The following is a 14,500-nucleotide window of genomic DNA, read 5'->3' as shown; positions in this document are numbered from 1 at the left end:
ACTAGATCTGACCTCTACAGAGGATCCCAACCTGGGGCAGGTGGACCTATAAACATACAGTAGGAGATTCTACCACCACACCAGCAATGAGATCCAGGAAGATGGATCAACAACAGTTCTAACCTGTCCCTACAATCCAGACTTAATTAATGACACACCTGGTTATCTTTAAAACAACATTGTTCACTACTAAAATCACTCAATGAAACTCAGATACTCTGGCCACCTAATGAGAAGGAAGGACTCACTGGAGAAGAGCCTAATGCTGGGAAAGTCTGAGGACAAAAGAAGAAGGGGACGACAGAGAATGAGGTGGCTGGATGGAGTCACTGAAGCAGTAGGCGTGAGCTTAAATGGACTCCTGAGGATGGTAGAGGTCAGGAAGGCCTGGAGGAACGTTGTCCATGGGGTCGCGATGGGTCGGACGCGACTTGGCAAATAACAACAACAAAGATCACTCAATTGGTCTGTCATTGGCCTTATGGTAGATGCAAGACCTGAGGGGAAAATCTGAGAAATACATTCCCATCATCAGCCAACCAGATTTTAATAATATAAGGCCAAGTTCAGGTATTTTCTCTTCACTAGATCATGGAGTCATTATTCTGACATTTATGAACAATAACTCAAGTGCCCCAAAATTCAGCTTCTCAGACCTAAGTTGGGAATTCCTATATCAAACTTCTAACAGTTGCTCCCACTCAAGAACTAGATTCTCAGCCTCCCTATCAAGAGAGAAGGAATGTATGTTACAAAGTCTTGGCAAGTAAATATAGGCACTTTAGCCTTATTAGTAAGTATGATAAGACAAGCCTTCTTTAATTTCTCTGATCTTCTTTCTAATTGCTCTGAGCACTGAAAACTGAGAGCTCAGCTACCTGAGGATATTGAGAAGAATGCACAGATGTTTCCGCTCTGCAATACAGTATTTTGCATACCACTATTGTCCCTTGCAGGTTCTGTACAAGTGGATGATAAAACAAAAGAGTATTAAAAATACTCACCCAGTTTAATTAAACTGGCCCTTCAGAAACCCTTGTCACTCTATTATAAATCACTCAGAAATGTTTCATGAGATCCCCAAAGTCTATGGACAAACTCCAGTTGGTCACTTAGCAACTGTTCAAAGGATCACCCAAAAGGTACTTGCGACCCATTCTGACCCCAGGCTCTCCCACCCATGGTCACATGATTGCATTTCAGGTGCCCAGCAACTGGCTCACATTTACAGCCTTTGGCAGCATTCTGAAATCATGTGAGCACGGTTTTCATTTTTGCCCAAACCCATTTTCTGATGTTTGGCAAAAATGCTCCATTCAGTTAACAACTGGTCTTCAAAAGGATTATAAAATTGGCTCCGGGCATGTGATGGTGTATATGACTGCACTGTCATGGTATATATGACTGCACTGTCCAGCTTCCCTTGTAGTTGTAAATTGAAGATTAGCTGTAGAATAAGGGAGTATTTCTTGATTGTCAGTTCTTTTCCTCAAATAAGGGACTTTTGAACAAATTTATGTCCCACCATCTTTTGTACATGCCATGAAATCAGTGTCAGCTCTAACCAATCCCCATTATATCGTCCCCCCACCAGGATTATCGGTCCCCAACTTGGTCTTTCAGGTCTTCCTGAACAATACACCCATCACTACTATAACTAAGTCTTGCTGCTTGTTGTCTTCTCCCCATTCCTTCTTTTTTCCACCTTTCACAGCCTCAGACTTCTTAAGAGAATGCAAGAGAACTAAGTAATAAATAACAGGTCCAGGATACAATTTAATTCTGGTCATTCGTGGCTCTAATAAAAAAAGATTGTCTGTGTTCTACTTGTTTTCTTAATCTGTGCCAATACTTCCTATCCTGCTTCTTCAAAGTCCAATTTATCTTTTTACCAAGTATTGTAGAGGAACTCATTGTCTTCATGATTCTGATCTTTGTAAGTATAGACACATCCTGACATCTGAATTTCTTGTTCAAGGCCTTCACAGCTACCCTGTGAAGTACTAGTCTGTGCCCTGTTCCTTGACTGTTGCTTCCTAAGGATGCTTTTTGTATCATTTTCATGAGTTTGAACTTTATATGTGATCTCTTCCCCCCCCCCCCGTGCTCCTTGACTTTCACAACTAGAACTTGCAAATCATTTTCATTTTCAGTATCAGAATAGCATAGTGTGGTTTGACGTTTCTTCCTCCAGTTTTCCAACTAAACTCACCATTTTCCAGTCGTTTCCCTGTATATATTCAACATGTAAATGGAATAAAAGAACATGAAGCTCACTTTTACTGTCCTGAACTCTTGTTTTGCCATGATCCATCCAGTGCAGCCCAGTACAGTATAGATTCCATAGGAAGGCAATGTCTCACTTGTTATTTTCTGTGAATTTTAGATAAAACTTTACAATAAACTGATCACTCTCTTCTTCTGCATCAATGGTTGGAACATAAGTTTTGGATAATCATATTAAAGGATGATTATGTGGGTGGGATTGTCATTACTCACTATACTGCATTGTACCCATGTATTCTTCTTGCAGTATACTTTCCGATTATGAAATCAGAATGGTTCCTTTATGTCCTGAGTAGTAAACAGTATGACTCTCCGAGTGCAAGTGTCTAATTTTGGTCTATTTGATACTGAAAAAAATAAAAAGTGTAGTTGATTGTAGCTACACTATATTGCCAAAGGTGTTCGCTCACCCATCCACATAATCAGACTCAGTTGTGAGCGAATACTTTTGGCAATATAGTGTATGTTATAAACACCATTAGTGTTCCAAAAGATTAGCTCATCCACAAAAGCATATTGAATGACGTCCAAACTGAAGGGCCCATCATTCAGCACTGCATCATCAGCCACTTTATAAGCCTAAATCACAATTAACCGGTGCCTTCTGTGCTGCATGGCATGGTGCCTTTACCATTGTCACTAAAATGATAATTCTACCTCCTGCATCTTCCTTCCTAGATCACTGCTGCCCAATGTGGGTGACTGATAATACACTCCTGACATTCTTCACTTATCTTTCCAAAGAACACCAACTTTGCCCAAGGTTGAGGCAACACTGCAGGACAAGATTTTATCATCTATATGCAGTTTTAAAAAGTATGTCCCCAACTGCCAGTCCGCAGACTGGAACAGTAGAACCTCTGGTCACGAATGCTTCTGATCACGACCAAAAATTTCACATAATTTTTGCATCTGGTTGCAAACAAATACTCAGGTGGTGATCAAACACAGCCATGACTATTTCCCCTTCTGCAGTTTTTTTTTGTTTCTTTTGTTTTGGTATGCTCATGTGCAGTCAAGTCTCGCTTCCGGTCACAACCCAATTGGGTTGTGACCGAAATCATGGAATGGATTATGGTCGTGACCGGAGATTCTACTGTCTCAGTCTGTGGCCTGTTGGCAACGCATCAGGCTGTGAAAGCAAAGGAAGCTGCATTTGTGCAAGCGGTGTGTGTGTGTGCGTGTGTGTGAAACCATCCCCCCCCCCTGCTGTCACTGCCACTGGTCTCCAAAGCTAGAAAGTTTGGGGACTGCTGTTCTAAGGTATTTGTTTTTAAAACAAATAATTAAACAGAGGAAACAGTTCACAAATCAGAGTTTGCTATTAGTTGATCACCACTGGAAAATCAACTATAATAGATTTTAAATAGTAAAATGTAATACTTTAAAACAAGAGCTAGAAATTTATGCAGGCTTGCTTAGAACACAAGAATACGTATAACATGAGCAGTAAAATCTCCCGGGTTGCATACAGAAATGGTATGCCATTGCCTTCTGGAATTCTTTTGCTTCCCACTTTTGTCTACATAGGATTTCCTGTTGCTCTTCTCTCCAAATACAACATTTGAGTGTTTCAAGATCAGGCAAAGTTAGGAATAAAACCTAGCAAAAACAGCTTGACTACAACATAACAAAGCCTTCTCTTAACGTGGGACAAATTTAACTTCAATCTGCTTTCTTTTGTTTTACAGAAATATACAATACAGATTGGGGATACTTCCCTTCATGTTTTAATTATGGAAGAGGTGGTCAGGAGGATACAATAAAATTCCCTCGTAATATTTTACTAAAAAAAAAGAACGCAAATGATAGTCAGCTGGTTGGCAAGGAATCTCTTCTCTCCTTCAATACCCCACCCCCAGCTCCCTTAGCAAAAGTCAAGCAAATCTGGTCCTTGATCAACTGTCTAAACCAGGGGTGTCAAACTCAAGGCCCATGAGCCAGATCCGACCCATGGGGTACTTAGATCTGGCCCACGGGCCTGCCCTAGAAACAGTGAAGGACCGGCCCGTGGTGCCACTGCTAGTGAAAAAGGAGTTCAGGGGGGCTGTGTGCGGCTCTCCCAAGCTCCATTTTCATTGGCATAGGGTTGCAGGAAGCCGTCACAGCTGAAAACGGAGCTTGGGAACCTGTTTTCACTGGCAAAGTGCTTGGACCACCACAGGCACCCCTGACACAACATCAAGCTGACCATGCCCACACCAGCCCCGTGAAGTCAAACAAAACCCTAATGCGGCCCTCTATGAAACTGAGTTTTGACAGCCCTGGTCTAAACCAAATTACTATGTCTTGCTAGTGGTTCAGAAACAGCAAGACGTATCTTTTTAATCAGTGAATCTATGAAGTACCATTTCTAATTCACATGCCAACATATAGTAGGAAGTAGGAAGTAATGAGAGCTGATGCAGAAGCTAACGGATGAATGTACATAAACTCTAATAAGGAGGCCAGACAAGACCAGGAAGAGCATTATAAGACAGCGTAGGAATGGTTGTGCTTCTAATAAAGAGTTCATACACTTTTTTTGACAATTTGCAAATATGGAGCTTTGCCATCCATTCCTCTCTCAATCTTTTATCAGGATATTTACTCATCAATAAGTTAAAAGACTACAATTGACTTCTACTTCCTAGGCTGTATATTCAGCAGCCCTCAATCAACATGCCTGATAATGAAGAATGCTAGGAATAATAGCCTAGCAAGATCTGGACAGTTTCCAGATGGTGGCTGATGTAATTGATTTTTCCCCCTAAATGGGCATTAAATTTATTATATCATCTGCAGGAAAATCCAAGGAATATATTATACAGATATATCCTCTCATACAAGAATCTCTAATCTTCCTGTCACCTGCTAATTTGCTTTAGAGAGTCACCTAGAACTCTTGAGCAAATTTTAAGGAAATGAAAAATCTGCATGGAAATGGGAACTTTTCCATTTCTGATTCATTGATGGGGAATCTTATCAAAGAGCATTCAACTTTATTATCCTCAAATATGATGCTTCATCATCTAATGCAGTTGTTAAGGCTATGCTATAAAGTATTCATAGGTTCACAGAACTCTCATTAACAAGTCTTTGACCCAATCAACAGTCCAAGTATAGTGCATGGAATACATGGGATTTGTCAGTGCTCACTGACATGGATTTGCAGTCTAAATCTGTTAAGGCTCTCTGAAAATGTGTTCTCATTTTTTAAAGTGCAGACAGCCACTTGACACAGAACTATTGGAAAAATTTATATTTTGGAAGAACTCACTACAGAAGGTGACAGAATTCCAAAATCAAGTTACATGAAAATATACATTGCAATTTCTCTTTATACATTAAGTGAGGAAAATCTGTATGGGATCAGAATGCAAAAAAGAGGAAAAAGAAGAGGTAAGATAGGGGAGAGTATATGATAACAAAACCAGAACTCACTTGAAGCCTATAGCTCTGCATGCTTTTATTTATCCAACTTCAAATCAGGCAAGAAATAAAAAAAGTGGTTCAACCTATATTGGGCTAACTTACATAGCTGACCACTTTCAAAGCAAATGCTCTCAGCCCTTTTGGGAACAACTAGTAGGCTCAAGCGTAATTCATGGCTGTAAATCTTATTGCTGCATCCAAGCCAAAAGATGAGCACAGCTAGATAAAAACATAAGGGGAATAAATGCATCACCTGATGACAATGCTCAAGTCATTGTCGGAATCAAATGACAGATCTCAATGTTTTATTAATGTACTCCCAAAAAATGTTGAGGGGAAGGAAGTTACAAAGGTATTAAATTTTTATTAAAGTGAGATTTTTAACGAAACTTTAATGGCTGAAAAGAAAAGTTAAAATGGAATTTTTTTTAATCCTAATTTGTTTTAGTCCAACATGCTTCATGAGAAAATTTGAGAAAAGGCTCATAAGAAAAGAACCCCATGAATTGGAGTGGAGAAAAAAAGAACCTGCTAAAAATCTTTAGAATTTACACGATTCTTATTCTAACTACAAGACAGCATTATTTGGTACAATGTGTATTTGTGGATGTACATGAACAGTATATATATTATCCGGATCATGTTGTGCTATGTACACATCTTTACAATTCTTCCTGAAGGTTAAAGCAGTTCCATTAGTTTTCAAAATGCACAAATCTTTGTTGGCACTTGTTAGACTCCTTGTCAGCATTAATAACTGCCATGTTTTATTGCAGCCCAGTTCCTGCAAGTGTCTGCCAACTTGGTATAAACAGAAGTCCAGCAATAGGTGGGTAGAGTGCAGGAAAAACAGTGCCATATTCCTCAATTGGAAACCTACAGACAAAAGAAGAGAGAACCATCAGCCATGGTACCTAGATTTCATATGAATCTTCATATATCTTTAGTACTTCCAACATATATTAATATGAGAATCCCTAGAGTATTTTTATTAGACAGTTAACTTCTATCACCAGCAACTGAACTGCTGTTCAGAGTTCTAATTCATTTACCTCTAGGCTGCTCTAACTCACTAAGCACCCTTTGCAGTTAAATATTTAGGGCATGTACGATTTTAACTACTAATTTGTAAAATTATAGTGTTGCACTGCTCTAAATGCCCATTGACTAGCTCCATTTAAAACACCCAATTAAAAGCACTTTTACTGACTTGACTATTCATGAACTAAAGCTGAAATATTGCACTAGTAAAACGTATTAATGCCCAAATTGTGCAGGAAAAGGCATTAAGTATAAGACTATCTTGATTGGCTAAGTGAAAGGCCATATGTTTAAACCAGGATGGTGAACCTATAACATGAATGTCAAAGATGACATGCCACAATATTTTGGGTGATAAACCAACATTCACCAACCCCCAATTATTCTTGAAGGTGGATTTTGTTCTTATGCAATTTTTGGGAGCTGTGGAGGCCATGTGGGAATGGGATGAACTCTCTGGACCACCAACATTCCTATGAGAACAGGTTGTGCTTTCAAACAGGGTGTGTTTTCAGTGGTTTTTCAACACTGCAGAGGCTACGGAAGAGCATTCTCTGAAGCCACTTTGTTCTTGAAGGCCTTGTGTACCTGGCGCAGCCTCAGGTAGGCCATAGGAATCAGTCAGCAGAAAGAGAACATCAACTCATGTTAAGTGATGTGCAGCAGATCCTGGGAAGCGCTGGGCTGTGAGGCAATCATGCCATTCCCTAAGATTTGCACATCTTGGGGAACAATGCAAGGCAGCCTTTCTGAATGGTAGTGATTAGTTTCCACCCATTGGTGGTTTTGCCATGGTTTAAACTGTTCTCTCACATACAAGATATTAAGAATCCCATAATCTGTATTGTATGGAAAATCTTAAACCAATTGAGGTAATCTGCTAAAGCCGGAAAGTTTACCCATCAGGTTGAGAGACTGATGTGCCCCAAAAAAACCCAAACCCCCAAGTGAAGAACTTGTTCTCATACTGTCAGTACTTTGAAGTAGTCCAGACAAGAAGCACAAACCATGAGTACTAACATTACCTTTATTGTAAGGTTATAGTAACAGAATCGTGCAAGTCTGAAATAATTTTTCCCCACTTTCTACTTTCCAGAAAACTGGGGAATGTCTCTTCTGAGATGTTTCCCATGCTTCTTTTCCTTCTGTGGTCTGAGACACTTTTTGCAGTATCTAGACTGTACCTCTTCATCCTATCTCCCAAGGTCATTCCCAAATACTATTAATACACACACACATATTTATATATGTAAATCTAAATTTGCATGTTTAGTTTTCAGAGGTAAATGCCAATATCTTGATTTTAAAAAAATCAGCTTCAAGATTAGCATTAGCACTTATAACTTCTGCCATGAAGACACTTATAAACAAATGTAACTATTCTCTGAGACTTATGGTAGATAAAGCAAATGCTGCTACAACACTGGAGATATATTAGACAAAAATGTTTCTACAGAAAAGTTAACACTCTAAATATTATAGTTTTGTATAAGTACTATTATAATCAGCTCTTATATGGAATAACAGTGGAATCCAATCCATTAGATTGGTTAGTTCCACATCTGCTTAAGCACCAATGCTTTTACTCTATTCTTGAGCATTCCAATATAACTTTTCTCCGAAATATGAAACCAAAAGATGATTATCCTCAGATGTTTTAATATACATTTTTGTAGTTTGGATTTTCTCTAATTAAAAAATAAATACTCAAAACCCACGGCCTCAAGGAGCTTTTATATAACAGCTGTATAGGTTGTAACACGAAGTCTAACATGCCACCTTGATTCTTCTTAAAATTCTATTTTAACTCGGATTCTTAGACCATAGCAAGCTGAATGTAGATATAACATAGTATCAACTATTAGTAGATTCTACCTTAGTAGTATGTGGATAGAAAATCAAGCCCTTTACAGAAGAGGCAGAAAACCTTTAGTAGGATAAAGATCCATCCACTGTTATGCAGCCCAAGAGACTCACTGCTTCAAATTATTTCCACTTCAAATGAAAGGCAGGAAGAAAGCAAACTTTCTGAGAACAGTTTCAAAATGCTCAGAGTGACCTTAAGCTATAGATTTCAATAAGCCACTTGTTTCCAATGCTTAACTACCCAGTGAAGTACTGGTCCTCATAGGCTAGTTTCCCATATAAGTATGAGATCAATCTTTCCTTACCATCTAGGGAACACTCAGCATATAAAGGTAATATTTATGATGCTAACTTGCAGTATATCCTGTTAAAACTAGAATTCTCTGTTAGTTAAATTACTTACCCTGAAAAAAGTGAAGCAACTAACTGAATTAAGTGTCACTCAAAAGCAGTTTCTTGGCTTTTTCTTACACAGCGGGCAACTTTTCTTTTGAATTCTCCATTTCTATCTTCCCTCCATTCTTTCTGTAAATTAAAATACAGATTTTGAAAACTGTTTAAAACATGCATTGTCTCTCCAACCCCAAGGGAAAAATACCCATTATTTTCTTATACTGTTTAAGAGAAAAAAATAGCACGTGCTGTTTCAACTAATGTATTCAATGAATTAAGCATACATTTATAAATTGTAGCTTGTTGAGTAACTTCATCGTAAGTATAATTTTCAATTCCATCCTGAACTAATCAAACAAAAATAAAAACAAAACCATTAGTATAGTTAAATAACAGTTAAAATTATTTTAAAAACCTGTAAAAACAAGAGGTGGGGAGAGCGCATTCCAAATGTGCATACAATACAGCCATTTTACATGGTTCATGTTTCTCTGGGATCCACAGATCTAATGGTAGAAGCAAGTTTTAAGAACCTTTTAGAAGGCTAATAGAGTTGGGGGCCAATCTCACTTCAGGAGAAAAGTATTCCAGAGGGTGGGTACTGCAGCAATACGGCTCTCTTCTCAAGCCCCACCAAACAATGCTCCTTGGTCAACAGGACCCACAACATGCCTCTCCTGCTGGACATGAGTGAATAGATAGATGTAAACGGAGCAAGGTGGTCCCTCAGAGAATATGGCACCAAACAATATGGGTCCTTAAAAGGTCAAAAGATTCCCTGGAACCTATCAAGTGGTTTGCTGCCATCCAAAATCAGAAGATTAACACTATTAAACACACTTTTTGTTTTTAGTCCAAGCCCTGTTTCTCTTAAGAAAATATTTATTAGAGAAGAAATCCGTTAGTCGAGGACTCAAACTAATTCCTAATTTCTTTTAGCAATGGTAGGAACATTTTTATTTAGAAGAGTCATACCGCTGCATCAACATTAGCAGGAGAATCGCCGTTGGGATCTGCCAGCATAGAAATTACACTAATCATTATGGTTTCCACTGTATGAATGGGAAGCCAGCGTTCTTCAGGTTTCTCATAGCCATACTTGTCTTCACCAGGTTCATGAAGGATAGAAATACAGACATCACCATTTTTGTCAACTGCAAAGAAAGAAGGGGAAGATCATTCAGAGGCATAGTGTAGCAACGAAGATATTTCAGATAACTGCAAAAATCAGCAATGAGTCAATTCTCAGTCATGATCCTCAATCCATCATGCTAATATTATGGAGTATCACAGAGTGGCTCAGTTCTTTCTTTTTTTTAATTGGAGGTGTATTGTTTTGCAAGGGTGGCAACTGACAGAGAAGGCTTTTATGCTTTTTACGGTGATGTTATATACAGCAGGCATTATACAGCAGGTATATACAACACAATACCCAATGTCATGTTTCCTCTCAAGTCTTCCTCCAAGAGACTTTCCCCCTCTATCTCTTTTGCCTCCTCCCCCTTTCTCTCCCTCTTTATCTCTCATGTATGGGTTTGACAAGAGAGAAGGCTAAAATTTGTTATAACATGCTCAGGTAATATTACCTGTACCTGGAATTGCTCAGCCTAATACCTACTGCTTCTCTCTTCGGTCTTTTGCTCAGTTCTTTCCCATCAATCAGGGTTTCTTTGCCAAAAGCGAATCTCAAGCTTTCCCTCTTGGGTGGTGGGTGATGCTGCCTCCTGTAGCTAGCCAATTCCTTCTATTTTGTTCTCATCCCTCTAGGTCAGGGGTGTCAAACTCGATTTCACAAAGGGCTGCAACAGGGTTGTGTTTGACTTCAGGGGGGTGGGCGTGGCCAGCATGTCACTCGTGTGGGGGGAACCTGTGGGGGCCCGAGTGATCTGCCAGCAAAAACAGCCTCCCAAGCTCTATTTTTGGCTGGGATGGCCTCCTGCAACACTCTGCCAGTGAAAATGGAGCTTGGCGGGAGGGGGAGGGCACGGTCCTCACCAGTTCCATTTTTTGTGGCAGAGGCATCGTGGGCCGGTCCTTTGCTGTTTCCAGGGCGACCCCATGGGCCAGATATAAGCACCCCATGGGCTGGATCTAGCCTGCGGGCCTTGAGTTTGACACCCCTGCTCTAGGTCTTCACTTCACTTCTTCCAGGGAAGCCATCTCTGGACTTTTCTTCTCCCTTCCCAACTGAGAACAAGACTCTTCACACTTCTCCCACTTTTCTCTAAGGTCATTCTATTCAACTTCATTACTTTCCTTCTATCTCTGCCAACTTTTGGGTTAGACTGCCAGCATGTCCCCAGTAACTGAAGAGATGGGTATCCCCCCCCATGCCCCGAGTTCTAATCCCCAATGCTTATGGAACGATGGATCTGCTGGCCCTTACCACAGCTAGATCACAGCCATCAAAACCCATATGCCCATGGAGTAAGTTATTATAATATTGTAATACAATTTCTAAGGTCACAAGTCTTAAGTTCAACAGATTGCGTACAGTGCAAGACAGTAAAACAATGTACTGGGCTTGACATTTCAAAAATTCATTTTAAATTTCTATGAAATCTCCTTTTCTTTAGCACCACAATGACAGCACTAAGATGGATTTCATAATTTTCAGGGGATCATTCTGGGGGAATTGTGGATATTAAGGAGAAAACAGTGTAGAAAGGCAATCCAATTTCTTTTACAGTCTTCATTTCAGGAAAACATTTCTGGTCCATCCTGATTTTAGTGACGAGATTCTTCTGGACCAAATATGACATTCCTTTCTAGTGATTTCCCACAGTGATTCCTAATGTAGTTCACATTCATTCCACATATAAGACAAAAAACAACATTTTATGAGACATAGATTCTTACCATTTGGATGCCATATTTCTGTGATAAATTTCATTTTTGGCGGCCTGAGAGGATAGTCTTTTGGGAAAGTAAGATGAGCCTTGAAGACACCGCCTTCACTAAAGAAATTAAGAATATTTTCAGTAATTGACTTTTTAAAATGGCAAAGCCTCAAGTTATTTGTTGGCTTGAAAACAGTCGCTATAACATTCAAAAGACTGATTATTGATTAAACAAATGTTTTTAATCATTTAAATTGCTTCCTATACATTCAATACTTCCTCAGTGGGAATTAATACTGAAATTTCATAAGCCAGAACCGTGAAGTATTTACTGTAATCTAAATTCATTATTTCATAATTAAACCATTCTCTCTGTATTGCAAACGTCCACTGATTTTAAATGGGATTTATATCAAAGTATAAATGTGAAAAGATTCTGATCTTTAATCCACTATTCTCAAACCAAATTTATGTAGCATTTCTTATCAATAGTATGTATTACCAAAGTGATATGTACATAAAATGCAGACTCTTGATTATTATAAAACTGCATGTTTAAGTCAGGCTCTTAAACACAACCACAATCACTCCATGCACACGCAAAAACATATGACTAGTTTTTTCTTTTCTTTCTTTTTTGTTTTTCTTTCCCCCTAATTACTTGCATTGGGATTATTTTTTATACTATTTATGTTGTTTGTATTTGTTGTCATGAATTGCACCAGTGGGCTAAAATAAATTTCATTGTATTTATTTTGTTCAATGATAATAAAGGTTATACTATGCTATATACTGCACAGTTTCAATTGTTCACTTCCTTTTTTGCTTTCCATCTAATTATCTTGGCAAAGATATAAACCAAATTGCTAGTCTAACCAATAGATGAGGAACCACAGCTAACATGAAGATTAAAAACCCATGAAAAATATAAATGGCCCCATAAGTCCTACAACAAATTGAAAACAGTAGGTTGTTTAACTTGCAACTTTGGCCAGCCATTTCTGAATTTGCATATGAGGTTTTGAGCAGGTGCAGAAACTCATTTAGTATGATATAAAGCAGACTTCCACAATCCAAGCATCAAAATTCAATAACCAAAATTCTGAGCAATGGCCATATTTGCCCAATATGAAATTCAAACAACTGAAGGGCACCCAAGCTGGGGAAAGCTATTCTACAAACAAAATGTTTGTTTGTTTTTAAAAAAAATCATACCCTCCTCCACAATGTTTCTGTTTAAGGGAGCATCTCTCCAAATTTAAAGAAAAGGAAAATAGTAGTTTGTGTTAAATGCCCAGATAAACATTTGAAGAATGAAAATCACGAGCAGTTTGTCATTCTTCTTCATAGTCGTTAAGTATCACACAAGAGTGAACAGGAAGCCCATTTACTGTAGAAAGGAAATCCTATACAGTGAATGGAATGATAATGCCTCCCTTAAAATCATATGAGCTTTGGCTTAAATCTAGGCAGCTGTTACACACATATGGTGAAGGCTGCAATCAGGCAGACAGACAACAGAGGCCAGAGAGAAACGCCCATTTAAAAAAACCAGATACCATCATGGTCCAGGTTGACTGATAACTCACTGAAGGGGGAAGTACTAACAAATGTGTACTGTATCTTAGTATAAATGATAACATCACAAATAAATCTCTAGACAGGGACTGAAGAGCTATAGTATAGATCACAAACAAATAAGCACTGTGTCTTTTGAAAGACAGCTGTGTGCTAATGTAGAACACTAAACAAACCTACATAATTAAAGAATTAAACAAGCTTATACATCAACTGCCTGCCTGGATAAAAATATTTTGACTGTCAGGAAGAATGCAGAAAAAGAAGCCGGTAGGCTTTCTTTCATTGGGGGATGGGGTGGGGTGTATGCCAACCTTTGATATCAGGTTCAGAAAAGGTTCACTTGTGACTTTCCCATCAAATATATTTCCAAACGTATTGGGCTCAGAACAGATCTACAAGGTTCTAAAAGCCGAGAGACAACCATGCAAGGAAAAATACTCGAGACCTTTTTGCCTTCTATCTAAATTCCCAGAACTGTAGCGGAGTACAAGTAGAGGAATTATCTTCCAGAAATCTCTACTTTTACCCAACTTCTTCTTACAGTGATATAATGAAATCCAGACCCAAACAAAGGAAAAGTAAAATAAAGATGTGTAGGTTAAGTCTAAACTTGTGGATAAGGATTAAAAGCAAGACTTAAATATTTGAAGAACATTGCCTACAGCAATACAGATTAAATAAAGGAAAAGCTTCCTTGCATTTGGAATAAAAGAATAGTGGGGTTTCTATGGTGCAGTCTAGGAAACATTTGTTGCGTAAAAGATGTTGTAGGGCCACCTGCATTTGCACTCTCGTCATCTGTTAAATGAAACTACAAACTTACTGGCAGAGTGCCTAAGATAGCATTTGGTATGTAGGGGGGTATTAAATGAATAAGCATTATGACAAATGCCTGAACTTGTTCTTGTCAAGTAGTAATTTTAACAAGACATGCATTTTCAGAAAGTGATATTCTCAATATGGGACATTTTTCCATCAGATCCTTATCATCTGCACTACCGTTATTTATCATGATTAATATGTAATCATACAGACAAAAAGATTGAGCTGTCATTTCCTGTTTTGGAAACAGTCATAAA

At 38.5% G+C, this 14,500-nt stretch overlaps 1 protein-coding gene across 2 annotated transcripts in view; it reads right to left on the bottom strand.

Annotated features, from left to right (window-relative positions):
* Positions 1-5,512: 5,512 nt before the first annotated feature.
* The window catches only part of UBE2G1 (ubiquitin conjugating enzyme E2 G1), a 56,672-nt gene continuing 47,684 nt past the window's right edge, over positions 5,513-14,500 (bottom strand). The window contains exons 3-6 of one of the 2 annotated variants that reach the window (XM_087717224.1): positions 11,860-11,957; positions 9,976-10,154; positions 9,011-9,132; positions 5,513-6,576 (exon numbers count right to left, since the gene is read on the bottom strand). In XM_087717224.1, coding sequence (XP_087573350.1) covers positions 9,046-9,132; positions 9,976-10,154; positions 11,860-11,957 — 364 coding nt within the window. In that variant the 3' untranslated portion in view covers positions 5,513-6,576; positions 9,011-9,045. The remainder of the gene's footprint in view (positions 6,577-9,010; positions 9,133-9,975; positions 10,155-11,859; positions 11,958-14,500) is intronic. The other variant, XM_087717225.1, reaches the window with a different exon arrangement.

This window comes from Thamnophis sirtalis, unplaced genomic scaffold (assembly GCF_051295495.1).
Source record: "Thamnophis sirtalis isolate CommonGarterSnake01/CBP01778 unplaced genomic scaffold, rThaSir2_p1.2 scaffold_6, whole genome shotgun sequence".
NCBI lineage: Eukaryota > Metazoa > Chordata > Lepidosauria > Squamata > Natricidae > Thamnophis > Thamnophis sirtalis.
This window is presented reverse-complemented; position numbering and strand designations above follow the sequence as displayed.